The sequence below is a fragment of the Chelonoidis abingdonii genome, chromosome 8, assembly GCF_003597395.2.
Source record: "Chelonoidis abingdonii isolate Lonesome George chromosome 8, CheloAbing_2.0, whole genome shotgun sequence".
NCBI classification, from domain to species: domain Eukaryota; kingdom Metazoa; phylum Chordata; order Testudines; family Testudinidae; genus Chelonoidis; species Chelonoidis abingdonii.
In genome coordinates, this window is record NC_133776.1 from 50349133 (window position 1) to 50369187 (window position 20055).

At 42.4% G+C, this 20055-nt stretch overlaps 1 protein-coding gene across 2 annotated transcripts in view; it reads left to right on the forward strand.

Moving 5' to 3' along the window:
* Positions 1-5140: 5140 nt before the first annotated feature.
* Positions 5141-20055, forward strand: part of LOC116823884 (E3 ubiquitin-protein ligase MSL2) — a 43636-nt gene continuing 28721 nt past the window's right edge. Inside the window, exons 1-2 of one of the 2 annotated variants that reach the window (XM_075068590.1) lie at positions 5359-5445; positions 14301-14389. Coding sequence is in view for 1 of the 2 variants with exons in the window: in XM_075068589.1 (XP_074924690.1) it covers positions 5304-5445 (142 nt within the window). In the remaining variant the exon portion in view is untranslated. Of the gene's footprint in view, positions 5446-14300; positions 14390-20055 lie in introns of both variants that reach the window. The other variant, XM_075068589.1, reaches the window with a different exon arrangement.

A 20055-nucleotide genomic window follows, 5' to 3' on the forward strand; every position in this document is an offset into this window, starting at 1 on the left:
CTTATTGCTTTAATAAAACTTATAGTACCGATAAAACTTATATGTCTGTGGTCACTATCTTTGGACTTGTGTGTTTCTAAAGTCTCCAAATTTGAGAGAAACACCAGAGGTAATGTTCACTTTGAGCTTGAAACTGTAGCAACAGGAGTTGAACCCATGATAGTGTAATACAAAATTACTAAATGCAATTTAAATAAAAAAAGGCTACACACTGTAATCTAGATTGCATGGTTTGCCTAATTGACAAGTATAACTGCATTTTTCTTTTTTCAAAGAACACAGACTGGAATGCAAAATGATATATTATTTCTTCCTTACAATGCAACAGGTCACTGGGTTACTGCAGTAAGATGTTTTCCATTGTTATACTTTGGGATTGTATCCACTAATGTAGTACTACATAATAGGATTCAAATACAGCTGTGATATAATTTCCTGTATTTTGTGGGTTTTCAATAAATTTAATAGATACAAATGAAAATGGAACTTCAGTGTCAGGCTTGAAATGCTGAGGACTGCAGTTTAAAAAATAAAATGCTAGTCTGAAGAATTTGTTGTTAGATTAGTAATGTATATTTAAAAAATACACCAAGAAATTCATAATATGATTTTCTCTTGTGTATTAGTGAGATATTACATGAGTATCTGCATGCAATGTTTTGAAAAATCATAAAATTGTTGAAATTATATTACCAATAACATATACATTTTAAAATTATATATTTTAAACTTGCATATAACATTAATGGAATCAAAAGAATTGTTAATAATTGAGCTCTTGTGTGATGAGACAAGAGATGTGAAAGAACCTTCTCGAGGAATTGGAGGTGATTTTTAGGTACTTTTTTCATAGTTTACAGGCAGTGTTACTGTGAAACTATTTTCAGTAAAGATGTTATAACAACGATGAAGACAATATGATCATGATAGCTACAAATAAAAATGGAAACAACACATTATTGTACTCACTCTGTTTAGTACTGGACATTGACTGAACTTGTAGATTTTGAGCATGGACTAACTACTTCATTGAATGTGGACCCAAAATACTAGCATTTAGCATGAGTGTGAAGGTGGTGTTAGCAACACATGCCATAGCAAATCAAATGATATATTGCATGCCACTCTATACCATAATATGAAACAGTGTGTGTGATATATATATACTATGAGCATGAAGTAATTGCAACCATTCATTAAATAGAAAAATAAAGGATTACTAAACATCTAGAGTACCTGTAAGAAAAAATGAAACCCACTTATAAAGTTGGCTACTATATGCCTTGTACATTTCAGATTGAATGTCTACCGAGAAACTGGAAAATCCATAATGGGACTCTGGAAAATAAAAATCGTGGAACACAGGAGACAAGCAGATGGGCACAATTGTGGGCCACTCATTCTAAAATTATTCAGTGTAAAATTTGTATTGTTTCTTAATGGTGTGTAATTATGATGTGTTTTCTAATTAAAAGTGTTAGTTTGTAGAAATGTATTTAGAGCATAAAGACATCAGTACTATGGAAATCACACAAGAGACTCTAACTATGTATAGAAGAAAAATCACAATTCTTTAATGAAAGTCAGGTAATAACTTCGTTACAAGTACCTAGTGAGACCAGAGTATATGGGAAGATAACAGGAAGAGTGGAATAATGTCTTATCACAAAGTTATCTTCATACACATACAGTAGGATATGTCATAGGTTTGGTTCTCTAATGGTCTCTCTGTATGAATGTCTTTGATTAGTGAAAAATGGGGAGTAGGTAGATGGTTGACATTGAAAGAGCGATGAAATCTAATTGGATATAGTTATATCCACCAGCAGTCAACTAAAAGTTTGAGATAAATAGACAAGGGTACTAAATATAATTTAAAATATGACCCCCAAAAAGAAAAAAATATTTGGAAAACAGTAACTTAATACTTGAAATAATTGACATTCATGAAGAAATCAAGATTTCAATTTAGAGTTTTGGTTATAAGGTAATCATCATTTGATTACATTATATTGATTTTGCAGAGAGCATGAAGGAGCACTGCATATACTGTGCCTTGTCACATGCAAACATTAAAATTAAGATTTGCATGCTGATAAGAAATACAAAATTGCATAGTTAACACCATGTTTGAACAGATAAGTAAACAGAATACTGTATGATTGTTTATAGCACAAGAACAAAAGTCATGCCCCAAGACCCATCCAGTTGCATATAGACCTGATGGAATAACTTCGCTAAGGATCAGGATTGTTGTAATAATTCCACATTAGTAAATATTTCCACTGCTGCTGATTAACTTTGACTAATGATTATATGTTCAAGGAATATTATTTTATAATTGTATGAACTTATTGAAATTATATTTAGCATAATTAGCTCTGTCACAATTTTCTCATCTATTACTTATCAAAGGTACAGTTTAACTCTTGTAAGAGGTAACCATATGTGCCCTACCTTCCAGAGGGAACCAGTGAAGACATCCTAAGTGAAAAAACAGAAAGAGAATGACTGCAGAAAGTGTGTATAGTTGGGATGTTTACAAAAATGTATATTGTATGATTGTTTTCATAAGGTCAATATTTTTATTTTTTGTTGGAATATAAATGTGTAATAGAGAAGTTAAATTTTAATGTTAATTTGAGTGAAGGAAAAATATATGTTAATCACTGTTTCTAAAAATGGGTTTAGATGCTTGATTTTGAAATAATGTTGAAATGTAAAGTAAGCTATTCTTGTTTATATACCTTGTTATAACAAGTTTTCAAAATTTGAAAAATACCTAGATAGTAGCAAATTGTGACACAGCAGCACAACCATTTGTCACAATTTGCTACATCCGGATCAGAGGATGGGAACAGTGGGAGGTGACAAATTGTGAGATGGCAACAAAACAAAACCACCCATAGATGTCAGTAAGTACTACCAGTAGCAAATTGTGATGATGGCAGTTTTAAACATTACAGCAGGCCAGGGTCCCTGCTGGGCTGCGTTGAGCCAAGACGAACCAGGCTTTTTGAGAGTCTGTGCCAGTCTCAGCTGAAACATGCCCTGTTCTAAGTTGTGCTGAGCCAGGCTCGATGGTGGAGGTCTAGTCTTTGCTGTGCTGAGCCAGGTTGGGCAGGGGTTGGGGCTGTGCTGAGCCAGGTGTGGTGTGTGTGCACTGAATTGTACTGAACTGTGTTGGGTGGGGGGCCATGCTTGGCTGTGCTGAGTCATGCTGGGTTGGGGTCTAAGTTGGGCTGTGCTGAGCCAGGCTGCGGGCCTGTGCTCAGATCTACTAATCCAGGCTGTGGGCAGGCTGATGCTGTACTGAGCCATGCTGGGTGGTACAAGGTTGTACTAAGCTGGGATGTGCACGAAATGCATTCTGGGCTTGACAGGATTGAGGAGGGGGTCTGTGCTGAGGGGAGTTCATGCTGGATGATGCCAGGCAGGGGTTTGACATTGCCTGTGCTGGGGTCTGTCCTGACCCATGCTGGGGGTAGGGTGCTGAGCAGAGCTGGGCAGGGGCTGTGCTGGTCTGGAGTCCGGTCTCTGCAGTGCTGAGTTGTGTGTGTGTCTGTGTGTGTGTCCGTCCGGGCTGGACTGTACTAAGCCATGCTGGGTGGAGGCTGGGCTGAGACCACTCGTGGTCTGTGTTGAGCCATGCTGGGTGGGGGTTTGTGGTGGTCTGAGCTGGGTAGGGATCTGTGTTGGGTGGGGGTCTGAGGTGGGCTGAGCTGGGTAGGGATCTGTGCTGGGATCTGTGGTGGGCTGAGCTGGGTAGCAGGGCCAGCTCCAGCTTTTTTGCTGCCCCAAGCGGCAGGAGCAAAAAAAATAAAAGAAAAACCCGACTGAGCTGCTGCTGAAGGGGAAGAGAGGGAGTGAGGGACCCCTTGCTGCATTGCTGACACAGGCCCGGACGTGCTGCCCCAGTAATGGATGGAGTGCCGCCCCTTTCTGTTGACCGCCCCAGGCACCTGTTTCCTTTGTGGTTCCTGCCCTGCTGGGTAGGCATCTGTGTTGGGATTCATGCTGGGTGGGAGTTTGTGGTGGGCTGAGCTGGGTAGGGATCTGTGTTGTTCTGAGCTGTGTTGCGATCCAAGCTGGACTGTGCTGAGCCAGGATGGGGGTGGGTGCATCCCACGCTTTGTTGACCCGGCCTGGACACACTGCTGTCTGCTGGGGTGCCTCAGGTGCCAGGCTGCACTGAGGCCCGAGCTGGAGGTCTATGCTGAGCTCAGCCAAGGTAGGCAGGAGCAAGAGGGGGGGTCTCTCCCATGCTGTGCTGAGCCTGGCTGGATGGGGGGGTAAGAGCTATGCTGCGATGGGCTGCAGGACAGCAGGGTCTGTGGTGGATTGTGCTAAGGGGTGGGCTGAACTGGGCAGGGGTCCGTGCTGCGCCAGGCTCTGATTATGCTAAGCCAGCCTGAGCAAGGGTCAGGGCTCTACTGCGCCATGCCGCGTGGGGAGCTGGGCTGGGCGGGAGTCCGTCTTGTGACGGGACGGGCCAGCTCCGAGCTGTCAGGGGCTGTCCCCGACACTCGTTCCTTGGGCACGGCCGGGTCCCACTAGGGGGAGCTAGCCACCACCTCCACCGCCTGGGCTGGGCCTCTGCTGCGGGGAAAGCCGCGGCCGGGCCGCGCATGCGCCGTGCGTGGAGCCAAGCGGCGGCGGCGGCGGTAGCGATGGCTCTGCAGTGACGGTTGGCTCTAACGGTTGCTATTGACATTGCGGCGCGCAGCTGCCAGCGGTTTCTGCCGAGCGCCCAGCAGGGGAAGCCATCGGCCCCGCGCAGGAGGCCGCTGTAGCGGCGCGGTGATGCGTCGGTGCTGAGGCCTGGTGCATCCGCCCCCTCTCCTACTGTTGGATCGGGAGTCGCGGTCCGGGCCGCCGCCGCCCTGCGCTGGGCTCGCGGTTCCTTCCCGCCCCGCGCCCCCATGCGGGGCCCCTACTAAGCCGCCGGCGGGACGGGTGAGGGCGTGTGGCCGACAGGAGCAGGCCCGGCGGGCGGGCGGCCAGGATGGCCCGTAGCCTGGAGTAGCGCGCCGCCGGGCAAGCTGCAGGGGGAGCCTCGCGGCCGCCGGACAAGCCCAGGCCCCGGCCCGTGACACTGTCGAGAGGGCCGGGCGGGCCTGTGGGCAACGAGCGAGCCCGGCGCAGCGCGGCCCTTACGCCCAGGCGAGCTGCTGCGGCCTCCGCGCCCGCTTAAGCTGCCGGTCGGCTCCAGGGGCCCCGGACTCCCGCTGACTCTCGGCCGGCGTGGACTAGCCGCCGCCCTTTCTTCTCACCCCGGAGCCGTGGGCGTTGGAGCGGCTGCGATGAACCCGGTGAATGCCACTGCTCTTTACGTGTCAGCGAGCCGCCTGGTGCTCAACTACGACCCCGGCGACCCCCAGGCCTTCTCCGAGGTCACCAAGCTCCTGCCTTACTTCCGACAGTCCCTCTCCTGCTGTGTTTGCGGTGAGGAGTTTTCTATTGTTCGCTGCACAATGAATTCGGGGCCTTGTGTACCCTTGGGAACCAACAGCGCTGAAGCCTGATTATTTTTATACCTACTTAAAAGGGAAATGATAACGCAAATCTTACCGTTGTTTATCCCCTTTCCAAGGGAGTGGGGGCACATCTATAAGGTGTGACACCTGTTAGGAATCTGTATAGCTTCCAATGAAGTTAGATTTCCTCCTCCCCCCTCCTATTGCATATTTTCCAGCAACTCCAAAATTGCTCACCTTGTCCCTCAACAAACTGGAGAAATGTAGAAAACATTCCAAGAACGAGTGTGCTGGTAACAAAACCCCTCTAATTTTTGAGATCTTATAAAATACCCAATAAAGGATTTACCATGAAAGTTTCCAACTCCACTGGAAAATGTGCAGATATAAAAACAACGGAGTCCGGTGACAACTTAAAGACTAACAGATTTATTTGGGCATAAGCTTTCGTGGGTAAAAAAAACTGCATCAGAAGAAGTGAGGTTTTTTACCTGTGAAAACTTATGCCCAAATGAATGTATTAGTCTTTAAGGTGCCACTGGACTCCTTGGTTTCATGGATACAGACTAACACAGCTACTCCTTGAAATTTAAGTATAGCTTTGTGCAAAAAGAAGCATGCAGTACTTCCAAATCATTGTATATAGTAACTTGTAACCATTGTGTCCTATTACAGAGAAGCTGAATTAGAACCAAAATGTTTTGGCGACAGGCATTGAAACCAAAACATTTCCACGTGGGTGTATTGTATTTCCTTGTCTACTTGGTTTGCAAAGCAATAGATGTGGCAGGGCAGTTCATGCAGTGGCTAGGTGCGCTGAGTGAGGGGGTAAGATGCTGTTGTTGGAAATCAAGCTGGTGGCATTTTTGTGTGGATAGATTGGAAGCATGTGCAAGGTGCGGTAGGTTTGTATCGCTAGCTGGGAATGGCGAGTACAATTCTCAGCTGCCTTAAAATAGTTGCTCTTGACTGTTTTAAAAGATTTCTGGAAAGTCTGCAGTACTGGGCAAAACAAAAACAAAAAAAACTTAAAAACCAGAACATTAGGATGCATAAAGACAATAATACAGAAAACATGCTATTATAAAATCAAAGATATACTGTCTCCTGAAATACGGTGGGTCAGTTATGGTCAATCTACCTCACAAAGGATGTAACTGAAAAAGAGAGCACTCAGCAGTGGGTGATAACAATGATTAGAAGTAGTGGGAAAACTTCCATTGACAGAACAGGAAAAAAAATTGGCACAGTTTTTTAGAAAGGCGATGAACAAGGGAGGATGTGACAAAAGATACACAAAGCGTACTGGTATAAAGAAAGCAGACCAGGAACTTTTTTTCTCCTTTTCTCATAATGGAAGAACAAAGGGACAGTCAGTTAAATTAAAAGGCAGCAAATTTTAAAACTGACACAATTTTTTACATACAGACACTACCCAGGTTACACAGACCCAATTTACAGAAATCTGGACTTATGGAAAAAGTTCCGTAAGTTCCATAAATTGGTTTTGTTTTTGTTTTTTTGGCATAATTTTTAGAGATACGTTCTTGACTTACGCCAAATTCAACTTATACAAGGCGTTCTGGAATGGAACGCTGCGTAAGTCGGAGAGCTTCTGTAGCAAATAATTATCCCATATAGCTCATTGCCAAAAGATACCATTGTGGCCAAGAGCATAACAGGATTCAAGAAAGAATTGGACATTCATATGGATAATTCAGACATATAGCATTACAACAGTAAGGATTAAAATAGGCAAAAAATATTTGGAAGGGATATAATCTCTCATGCTTTTGGACAGAAATCTAACTCTCAGGTGGGGTTTAGAAAAAAATGCGGATAGGTTATTCCATAACTTTCTACTGTGTCGTTTCTTTAAAACATCTGCTACTGGCAGTTATTGGAGACATGATACTGGTCTGATTCAGTATGTCAGTTCCTGTGTTCCATTTTATTTTGCTAATTCAGACCCTTATCCTGCAAAGGCTTATTATGCTTAACTTTATTACCAAGAGTAGTCCCATTGAGCTACTCCTGGTAGTAAAAGTAAGCACATGAATGGGTAATTCAGTTTGATTTCAGTGAGACTACTCAGGATCAGGGCCTTAGCAGGTAAGTCTTCTCAGTTAGCCTCAGATGGTGCTTCTTATGTAGCAGCTGCGGGTTCTTCCTGTGAGGGTATGTCTGCAGTACAGCACAGCTGTAGTGCCACAGTGCAGATGTTTTGTACATCGATGGAAAGGATTTTTTGGTTGATGTATAGTTAAGCCAGCTCACTGAGTGGTGGTAGTTAGGTTGGCGGAAGAATTTTTCTGTCCATCTAGCTGCATCTGTAGATTGGGTTCGGTCAACCTAACTACATTGCACACAGCGTGAAACATTTCACAGCCCTGAGCAGTATACCTAGGTCAAACTAATGTTTATGTGCCTTAAAATCATACAAATTAGAGGTTAGGTCAGATTGACTACTATCCCTACCCCTGCCTTCAATACCAAGGTAGGATTGTTTATTATAGTATAAATACTGCACTCATCTGTCTCAATGTTCTATTTAACCCTAGTCACTAAGGTTATATGATTTTTCTCCAGCCCCTCTGCCTGATTGTTTGACTCTGTTCTCTACCTCATTGGTTCTCAACCAGGGGTTCGGGGCTGTGAGCAGGTTTCAGGTATTCTGCCAAGCGGGGCTAGATTTAGAGTTGCTGAGCCCCAGGGCAGAAAGCCAAAGGCCACCCTGAGCCCTGCCACCCGAGGCTGAAGCCAAAGCCTAAGCAACTTAGCTTGGCGGGACCCCCTGTGGGGTAGGGCCTGGGGCAGTTGCCCTGCTTGCTACCCCCCTAATGCCAGCCCTGGCTTTTATATGCAGAAAAACAGTTGTTATGGCACAGGTAGGCTGTGGAGTTTTTATAGCATGTGTGTAGGGGGCTCAGAAAGAAAAAGGTTGAGAATCCCTGTTCTACCCCTTGACCTACCTTAAGCCTTCTGTCATTTTTTCTTGTTCATACTTAGTCTCTTTCATCAAGCCCCTTTACTTTTGTCTTCCTATATGCTATTTCTCTTCCCTTAATACCTCCTTGTCTAACTACTGTCCCATCTCCCTCCTGCCCTTCTTAACCAAGCTGCTTCATTTATTTTCATTGCCTTGACTTTCTCTCTGCTAACTTTTTCCTTGACCCTCTGTAGTCTTGTTTTCATGCCCTTTGCTCCACTGAGATGGCTCTTTCTTAAGTCGACAGTGGTGAAGTTCAAGAGCTATCTTTTCTTTTCCATCTTCCTCCTTGCCTTTTCTGTCTCTTTCACTGTGGTAGACCTCTCTCTGCTTTCCACTGTGGTTTCATGTCTCCATGTTTATTTTATCACATAGAGTGCTCCTTCAGTTTTTCCCTTGGTGGTTCCACCTCCTTTTTCCCTTCTTTTTCTTGGGATTTCCACAGGCTCCCTGTTCTCCTTCCACATCTCCCCTTGGATTAATTCATCTATGCTCTAGACTTCGTATACCTTATCTACAATTATAGCTTCTAAATCTCTTTACCCCTGACTTCTCCCATTTCTGTTCAGTCTCGTTATTATTTGTCCTACAGTAGTGCATAGAGGCCCCAACATAGTTTGGACCTCACCCCTCATTTTGGTAAATGCTGTGTGTTCTTACAGTAAGAGACCTCCTTGCCACAAAGAGAAGGCCCACCTTGAATCTACAGACACTTATACATGTGAATAGTCCTGTTGAGTAGGAAAGCTTACAATGTGGCAGTCACGTTGTGTCAGTCATCAGTTTAAACTCTTTATGAGAAAAAGCTGATGTCGCCCTCCCCTTTTCCCTACCTGCCATTCAAGTCGTCACTCACTCTTCCACTTTTCTATCATGACAGAAAATGTGTGATGTTTTTTTTGGCCCCTCCAACTTTGATTTAATTTTTCTCATTTACTCCTTGTATTCAGTTTGTTTCTAAAATCTATTACTTCTCAGTGGTTTGAGCAGTGGCCTGCTAAACCCAGGATTGTGAGTTCAATCCTTGAGGGGGCCATTTAGGGATATGGGGCAAAAATCTGTTGGATGATTTAATTGGGGATTGTTCCTGCTTTGAGCAGGAGGTTGGACTAGATGATCTCCTCAGGTCCCTTCCAACCTGATATTCTAAGATTCTATGAATATATCTGAAATCCATGTGTTCCTTTCCATTCCTACTGTCACAGCCCTTGTCGATGCCTTAAAGGGGACCTAAAAAAGATTAAACAAAATAAAACTGGATTTGTTCTGTTTTTGCTGCTTTATTGATGTGTAGTGATAGCCTGAATTCTCCCAACTGCTCCCTGCCCTTCCCACAAAAAAAAAACTTACGCTTTTTGTTTTTTAATTTAGGAATGTCAAGTATGATTTTTCCCTGGGTTTTTTTTCTGGAAGACATCAGTGTTTTATGGATGTGTACTGTAATCTCATTTCCTTATTGAAGAAGTGGAGGCAGGGGCAGTTAATGAATCTTTAGCAAAGGTGTATTTTCTCCAAAATATTAGTTATTGACGTTAAATAGGTATTAAAGATGACCTAAAAATAACTTTATAGTTGGAGTTGTTCCCTTTTTAGGCAATTTTAATATTTTTTAACCTTTTTGTTGGCTTTTTAAATTAGAAATATCAGGTGAGTAAATCTGGGATGAGAAATAATGAGAAAATATGAGGGCTGTGTTTGAGCTCCTAACTCTAATTGGGCAATGGATGTTGGATCTTTAACAAATGCTTCCTTTATCCAAAATGTTAGTAATTGGAGTTAAACAGGCATTAACAAAAACCAAAGAATTGTAAGCAATCTACCTTGTCTACACACAGAAATTTTAATGAAACTGGTTCAACAATTAATTTTAAAATCTCATTTAATTTAGTTATACCTGTGCAAAGTCCTGTATGGGCTCTGATGTAGGTTTAAACTGATTTATGTAGATTTAACTTATTCCTGATCTTGTGCTCCAAGCACACACACACCTTTTAAGCCTTTCTCTAAACCAGAGGTGGGCAAAGTATGCTCCACAGGCCACATTCGGCCCGTGATATCCTGCCAGGCCACTGAGCTCTTGGCCCGGGAGGCTACCCCTGGCCCCTCCCCTGTTGTTCCCCCTCTCCCGCAGCCTCAACTCATTCCACTGCTGGCACAATGCTCTGGGCAGCGGGGCTGCAAGCTCCTGAGGCAGTGCAGCAGCAGAGCCCAGCCTGACCTGGTGCTCTGTGCTGCGCAGTGGCGAAGGCGTGGCTGGCTCCAGCCGGGCGGTGTGGCTGTAACACTGTCAGCCAGTGGTGCTCCGGGGAGCAGCGGGGTTGGATAGAGAGCAGGGGAGTTTGGGGATGGTGGTCAGAGAGGGGGTGTGTGGATAGTGGTCAGGGCTGTCAGAGAGTGGGAGACAGGGGAGTTGAATGGGGGCAGGAGTTCCAGGGGGGCAGTCAGGACTGAAAGGAGGGGTTGCATGGGGAGATGGTGCTTCTTATGTAGCAGCTGCGGGTTCTTCTCTGGGGTGGGGAGCCCAGGCTGGGCAGGGAGTTGGGGGCGGGGGTGGATGGGGCAGGGGTTTGGGGGAAAAGGGGGCTGTCAGGGAACAGCGGGGTTGGATGGGGATGGATAGAGGGTGGGAGCTGGGCCATGACCCGCTCCCGTAACCGGCTCTCCATGCAATTTCCAAAATCCGATGGGGACCTCAGGTCAAAGAATTTGCCCGCCCCTGCCCTAAACCCACATTATTCCACAATCCTTCATTCAACTATAAAAACAAATTGATCATTTAATTTAAAAAAAAGTATCTATTAAAATAAGAAATTAGTATGATTCATACTTTACCTCCCAATCTGTTTTGTGGAGTCTGTGCTTTTTGTCTGCTTCCTTTTCTCCAGTCTCTCTTTTTGCCTGTGTGTTATTGATTTTAGATTGTATTACTCCACCTCATCACAGAATCACATTTTAACGTTGTTAGAAGGTCTCCTTCTATAATATATAACTAAACTATTGTTGTATGTAAAGTAAATAAGCTTTTTTAAATGTTTAGAAAGCTTCACTTAAAATTTAATTACAGTGCAGTGCCACTGAAAATCAGCTTGCGTGCCGCCTTTGGCACATGTGCCATGGGTTGCCTACCCCTGGTATATTTTGTATAGTCTAGTAGTTTTAAAAGTCCCAAGTCTTTAAACCATGATTTGAGAACTTCAATGGCTCAGACGTAGATTTGATACAGGAGTAGGTGGGTGAGATTCTATGGCCTGCGTTGTGCAGGAGGTCAGATTAGATTATCATAATGGTCCCTTCTGACCTTAAAAGTCTATGATTCTAAGTGATAGGTCTTCCTGCACTTCCCTTGGGAGATTATTCCACATCTTAATATATCTCACTATCAGGAGACTTTTCTTGAAATGTAACTTAAATTTCACCTTTTAAAATTTTGTTCTGTTATGCTTAATTATTCTTCTGATGCCACCCTAAAGATATCCCATTTAACATTCTAGGTTCTTCCAAAACAGAAATCTGTAAAAGGGCAAGCATATACAGTGGCTGAAATCAGTTTTGAGATATTCCTTAAAGCAGAAGAAATCTCACATTCTCTTGATAATACTTTTAAAACTGTCTTAGGACTTGTCTACAGACTGGTCTATGGAGGTGTGAATTGCAGAGGGCTCTGAACCACCCTGTCTATAGCCTGCTGCACAACTAAAAGGTATTTAGTGTGCACTTGGTACCTTTTAGTTTGTGCCAGCAGGTTCCACACAGGGCAGTGTGCTATGTGTTAGAACACTGTGTACACCCGTCTTGGCAGAAGTGTTTGGAGCCACATAGTGGTGGTGTGACAATTAAAACTCTAACACAGGACTGGTTTGTTAGAAACATTTCCATTGGTGTAACTATATTGATGAACCTACACCAGTATAAAGCCCTAATGTGGATAGGCTGCACCAATGTAAGTTACTAGAGTAAACTCTTCATCAGTGCATGGCCTCTACACTGTGGGTTTGCTACAGTGTAATTCCATTGATGAAGTTACACTGATGCACACCTGGAGTGTAGACATGACCATACCGGAATATTTACTTTTCAGCGCTATAGGTGTGCGTGATGCTTTTACAGACAAATGCAAGAAGACTCTTCTCCAAAGAGCAAACAACTCCAGCATTTCTGTGAGGCATTGGTGTATTCCTTAGATGTGTTTGGGGCATAAAAATTAAGCTTACTAATGCACACCTTCAGGTCTTCTTGCTGTTAAAGTATGGTTTGTTAATATTACAATTCATTCTAAAACAAAGTTTTGTAAACATTTATGCAACATATTCTTCCGCTATGGAAAAAGTAGTTCCTATTTGAAGGGAAAGATTATAAGTGCTTTTTCTACTGCTTTAATATATTTTTTCTAGATTCCCTAGATAATTTGGACTCCTTCAGGGCTTGTTCAGAAGTTTAGATGACTTTTCAGCATCAACTTGTCACCTAACAGACAATGTTATAACTCTTACTCTTACAAAAACTAAATTTGGAAAACTGGAACTTTCCCGGTTAAACTTTTATACTAGAAAGTGAGTTTGCTTAACGTGGCCACAAACTCCCACAGAAATACTAGCTTAGCACTTTGCAGGGAGAAGCAGTTCTAAAGGTGAACTGTAAAGGATTTTTTTTAAAAGCTGGGCTTGTATCCTTTTTTTTAACTTTAGGATGTATAAAGAATGCCCAAAATGTTGATTGTTTATTTTACAGATGTTTTCTGCTGTTGTTTTTTTAAACCTTAGAAATAACAGGAATGACAGGTTTAGCTTTCCTTGGTTTTGCTTGAGGCCTCAGGGATGCCAGCCTTCCATTATTCCTTTCAAACCAGTATTATTATGTAGCTATTTGATATCACTATCTGTTTTAGAATTACCCCGAAAACCTGTCACTGTAGTGCCTTAGAGTATTTGTACTTGTGGCTATCATGATAGGGGGAAAAGTCATTTTCATGCAGTGTTTGTCTAAGTCAGTGGCTTTCAACCTTTCCAGACTACTGTACCCCTTTCAGAAGTCTGATTTGTCTTGTATACCTTAAGTTTTACCTCACTTAAAAACTACTTGCTTACAAAATCAGGCATAAAAATACAAAAGTATCACAGCATACTGTTACTGAAAAATTGCTTACTTATTTTTACCATATATTTATAAAATAAATAAGTTGGAATTTAAATATTGTACTTACATTTCAGTGTATAGAGCAATATAAACATGTCTTATGAAATTTTAGTTTGTACTGACTTTGGTGATTTTTGGGTGTCTGTTGTTGTAAAACTAGGCAAATATCTAGATGAGGTGATGTGCCCCCTGGAAGACCTCTGTATATCCCCAGGTGTACGCATACCCCTAGTTGAGAACGACTGATCTAAGTGGATTAGGCTGTGTGTTGAAACTTTTACACATTAGCTAGGATTCCAGATCATGTAGAGTTTAGGGTTCATTTCACTAGGGCTCAGGCAGCATCTCTGTGTTAGTCTGGTACATGGAATTGCTTTTTTCTGCATTTTTCTCTTGTTTCAGCATCCAGGACTGAAGTTATCTTTGGGAGGGCAATTCTGCCATCCTTGTCTAGTTAGAACATCTCAGTCCACCTTCCCAGGTGTACTGCTCACTAAACTCCCACATGTACAAATATGCAAAGGCTATCTTAGAGGAAAGGATATCACTAACTGGAGTTCTTCAAGAGTTGCCCGGAGTTCTACATTAATTCACTGTAGTCTAATTTTTAACTGAAAGGATGAAGACAGTTGGGGCCATACAATCCTTATGAGCTCGCTTTGGCAGCACATATACTTATAACCTCTGCTCTGAATTTTCAGAGTCATGAAGATGTTTGTGTGACTCCCAAATGGTTCCAAGTTCCAAGGCTCTCAGGTGCCTGGAAATGGAAGAGGAAGGTGTCCCACTGGTGGGAATAGGCAGAAGCAACACACACAAAGAACTCCAGTTACTCATACATAACTTCAATTAGATGAATACAAGTATTGGGCTCTCCCTTATGGTTGTGGATGAGTCCTCGCAGAATAAAGACTAACCCTATTAAATAAAGGTGGTTAAGTGGAGTCCTAGAACTCTGCATTTATGAGCATTCTTCCTAGGTTAAGTGGAATGAAGGCTGAGTAGTTGTTGAACTAGATCCTAGTGTTTCCTTTCACATTTGAAAAGCAGCCTAGATTTGTTCAGAGCTTGACAAATACTTTTCATTGACATACATTTTTTTTCTTTTTTTCCCTTTCATCTTCATTGATAGAAAATAGTGTTGTCTGGTTATCAAATACTGGCAGTTTTAAACACATTTTACCATTCCTGCCCTTGAAAATGTACATGAGGAAATATCAAAATACACCTCTTTCAAAGTTTGTAAATAATGTGACTTCTGTGGGCAGGTAGACAATCACCAGTGGATAAACAGGATACCTATACATGGCCCTCCATTGCAACTGCCCTTCCTCCATTCCCCTGATGATCACCGGCATAATTTATAAAAATCTCCCCAATGTTGCAAATTAGGGGACGGTTTAAGTAGGTTTTTTTTTTTAAGGGAAAAAGTTGTGATATTTGGAAAATGTACATATAATTGCTATATGTAGTGGTACATTGGAAAGAGGTGGCAGAGGGGAGATGGAAGAGTTAACTTTTGTAGAGTTTAGCTCCTTTCCAGAGGAACTCTTTTCCACAGATGACCTTTTGCAGGAATTTTAGCTAAGGTTAGCCCAAGTCATGAAGAATCAGCTCCTGGGCTTTACTCCTGGGAAAACTCCTTGTTTAGAGTTGCTTGCTGTATATTGCATAAGTGTTGACTACACAGGAAAGTTATATCAGTTCAGCTTAAATTGGTTCTAATCCTTTGGCTCAGTATAAATTGAAAGGTAATTTGGAGGGAGGATTGACCATGTTTTTTCCAGCTAATATAAAATAAGCATTTCTGCAGAAAAACTCTCTCTACAAATGGCTAAGGTCTGGTACGGAATTAAAATGAACCTAAAATTGATTTGTAGATTGCCTTCTTGCACTCCAGAGATCCTTGCTGGGGTTCTCAGGTTCCTCCTTGAGGTGCTGGAGACACTGAGGCTGACCATGCTGGCTAACATCCATACCCACGCAGAGGATTCTTCTCTTGGATTGATTCAGGAATTAATGCCTGCCATATGTGTAGCTGTTGTAGGTGGCTGCTGCCTTAATCCATGCTGGCCACATTTTAGTTCCTGTGTCAGTCTCAACTCAGACACTTGATAATGCAGGATTATACCATTGTAATGGACTGACCATTACATTCTATAGTTTGAGGGTGAAGTATTTCTGTCCTGTTGTAGAGATGGGAGCTGAAGAATCTGTTTTGAGGAAAGGATTCTTTTCTGCCTAAACAGAGCATAAAATAAACAATTATTTAAATCATACTTGGTCAGATTTAGCAAAAGACTATAGCCATCTAGTAGTCTCCTTACTTGGTTCATTAGTAAAACCAGAGTAACCTGTGAGAACAAAGCCCAAGAAGAGTGCATTTGGGGGTCACTGATTATCATGGACAGAAGATGAAGTCCCCACCATTGTAAACCATCAACAACCATCAGTCATATTACCACTTTTAAGATCTATGAAATCTAACCAATTCCATCAGTCTTCTGGCAGGTCACCAAAACAGATCATAATCTTCCGTCTCCCCTGACTGTGTCATAGGATACCATAACTTTTCTGGGTGGTGAACTGCCTAGCTAATCCAAGATGCCAACACCTTACACATTTTTGGCAATGAATTCATCTTTAAACCTTTCAGCGCTAGATTTCATTCTGCACCGTCGTCTTGGTCTTTGAGTTCCTGAATATTTTAACCTTTTAGTAATACTGAACTCCATCTCTCTTCTCCTGTGCATTTTAGGAGAGAAGTTTATTTATTGTTGTAATATTGTGGAGATAGCTATTTAATTTTGATGGAATGAGAACCCTTTTTGTTTTATGCGATTTCAGAGTACCCAGATAACATGATGCAAACTTTGAATGTCTTAGGAGTCATTTTAAAGTACCAGTATTTAACTCTCAAAAAGTATTTACTTCATTTAAAACTTTCAGAACATGTTCTAGCCGTCAGTAGGACAGCCACAAACATTAATTGAATGCATTAACTACATATAGTGCTTTGAAATCTATAACAAAAATAAATTAATGTTGCTAATTACAATAAATGTATGAATTTTCAAAGAGATTTAATTATACATAAAGAATGAAGAGGTAAACTACTACAAAGAGTGACACACACGTCAACTTCAGATCAAGAATGTGTTTAATGACTTAATTCAAAAACAGTTTGAATTTTCAAAAAAAAATTCTCTTTTGTTATCAGAGTAAATCTGGCAGATTTTGAACTAATTTTGTCAACCCAAAAATTAGATGTTAAATCAATATTGAATGGCTTTCTAAAACAGGGATCGGCAACCTTTGGCACGTGGCTCGCCAGGGTAAAGCCACATCCCTCGGCCCTTGCGGCTTCCCGCAGCCTCCATTGGCCTGGAGCGGCGAACCGCGGCCCACGCGATCAGCCAAACCTGCGGATGCAACAGATAAACAAACTGGCCCGGCCTGCCAGGGTGTTTACCCTGGTAAGTTGTGTGCCAAAGGTTGCTGATCCGTGTTCTAAAAGCTAGAGCATGTGAGCTTGATTGAGGAATCACTGGGTAAAATTCTGTGGTCTGTATTACACAAGAGGGGAAGTTAGATGACCATAATGATCTCTTCTGGTTTTAAATTATGAAAAAAGTTAAAGGAGAGCAAACTTAGGCTTTATAGTGGAAACTGATTGCAGTCTTAACTACAGGGACAGATTTACTTTGTTGGCAACAAAGAATATTTCTGCAAAGTATGAAGCAAATCAAATTGTATTTTTGTGGTTGTAGTTTGTGACCCAGTGCTGTTCCCACATGGGTACGAAAACACCAGAATTTTTATACCCTAAAAAGGAGACAAGCCAGACAGAGACTTCATGAAGTCCATTAGGAACTTTGGTATTGCTAATCAATTTTATTTGGAAGGTGCTCAGATATTGGGTTCTTTTATCATCAAATCTTGAGAGAGTTTTTTTTGCCATTGATTTCAGTAGGATCAGGCTAGGTATTGTATTTTAATGGCAATATTGCCTGTTTGTTTGCAGCTTAGAAATAACATACATCCTTCTATAGGTAATAGATATTTGTTTAGATCAGTGGATCTCAAACTTTTTTACTGGCGACTCCTTTCACACAGCAAGTTTCTGAGTGTGACCCCGCCCCCCAATAAATTAAACACTTTTAAATATATTTAACACCATTATAAATGCTGGAGGCAAAGCGGGGTTTGAGGTGGAGGCTGACAGCTTGCGACCCCCAGTAATAACCTCCTGGCCTCCTGAGGGGTCCTGACTCCCAGTTTGAGAATCTCTGCTTTAGATCAAGCTGCATATGTTTATTTTGGAGCATGGTATGTGTCCTATCTCTCCAAGTTTGTCAGTAGTTGCTCCTCTATAGCTAATGCTTTCATAGAGTCACAGAGTCTGGTCTATGCCCCAGCCTATAACCAGTCTTCTGGGAGTGACCTCTGTAATGTGCCAGGCCCCAAGGACCCACATGGTTCCACGGGCAAGCATGTGGCCTCCAAGATTCCAAGACTTGACAGTCAGCGTCAGCAATCTCTGTCTCTCTCCATGATTCCCTGCAGAGAATCCAGCCAAGCCAGACCTCTTGCAGGAGGCTTATACTGTGCCCCTTCAGGGCACAGTGTTCTGTGGACATGTCTACACTTAAAATGCTGCAAAGGTGCCATTGTAGCGCTTTAATGAAGATGTTCTAAGCTGATGGAAGAGAGCTCTCCCATTGGCTTAGTTAATCCACCTCTCTGAGAGGTGGTAGCTATGTTGCTGGGAGAAGTGCCGACTTAGCGCTGTCTGCGCTAAGTATTAGGTTAGTATAAGTACGTCACTCAAGGGTGTGAATTTTTTTCACATCCTTGAGCAGCGTAGTTACACCAATATAGATCTGTGGCGCAGATGTCAGTGAGTATTTACAGCAACACTGGTAGCCTTTTCAAAATATTGTAACCATTTATTAGTCCCTTGGCACACAGGGTCTGAAAGTCCTTAGATCAGCACAGAGAAATGAAGGTTAAAGCATAATCCATTCTGGTTAACCTAGAGCCCCAGCCAAGCTGTAGTGAACCACATATTCAGGCTCTGTCTCTCTGGCTACGTCTTCACTAGCTGCCATATCGGCGGGTAGCAGTTGATTGCTCGGGGATCGATATATTGTGTCTCATCTAGACGTGATATATCGATCCCTGAACGGGCTTATATCGATTCCGGAACTCCACCAACCCGAACGGAGTTGCGGAGTTGACATGGGGAGCCGCGGACATCGATCCCGCGCTGTGAGGATGGTGAATAATTCGATCTTAGATACTTTGACTCTGAAGTTGCGTATCTGAGATCAATTTTCCCCTGTAGTGTAGACCAGCCCTCTGTTTGACCTCTTTAGTTACCAGTGAGAGAGCTCTCAGCTTTCTCCTGAAACCAGCACGTTATCCCTCCACTTCACACCTCCCATGCCTTTGTTTTCAAGCTGGAACCTTTGCTCAGCTTCCCTGCTGAGAGGTAAAGGGAATTCATCTCCCTCTGGGTCATTGGTTGCTAGGCGTCAATGTCCTGGTGATTGGGTTTCCCATTGTCAGCTCAGATTTTCCATTTATATGGGGTTGGTATTGGCCAGTCGTTTTTTAATGATGCATTCAGGCTCAGATGCATACACACACTTGTAACTCCTAGCTTGTTCTGAGAGCAAACTAGACTTCTTTTCCCCCACTGGGTAGCCATGCAAAATATAGGGGAAACTGAGGCACACAAGCCCCATTAGAAAACCACAGAAAATTCCCACTTACTCTCAAATGCATGTAAGTTTTTATGATTGTCTCTCTGACAGAAGTTGCTGTGCAAGTTTTGAATAAACTGGATAAGAGCTTTTCAAGAATAAAATTCTTAAAACAGCTCCTATTTGAACTTTTTAATAGTGTGATTATCTAGTCTGACTTCCTCTATAACACAGATCATAGAACAGGGGTCCCAAACTCAGTTTACGTTAGGACAAGTGCCAGTCCTCAAATCCTGCCAGTGGGCCAGTGATGTCACTGAAGATGGTGTTCAGAAAAAAACATTTACATTCTATTTTTTATTTCAACTTTCTTAGAAATAAAAAAAGCATACAACTTTATACAATTATTCGCCTGCCAGAGAGTTTTTAATGTTTGCCAGACTCCTGACAACGCTTCAGTTCTGTCAGTTTATTGATGTTTGGCCTCAGTGACTGAGCAATTGAAGCCTTCGGATTGCAGCAAGGTGTGCATCAGATAGTTGTGTTCGGTATTTTGACTTGGTTATATTCGTTGTGGAAAAAAGTGATGCTCCCTCCGTGGCTGATTCTGCCGGGAAACTAATGATGCTGCCGCCATGGCTGACTCTGGCTGTTAAGTTTTCATCTTCTTTCCAGTTTGAATTTATCTAGCTTCAACTTCCAGCTATTGGATCATGTTATATTTCTCTGATAGATTGAGGAGCCCATC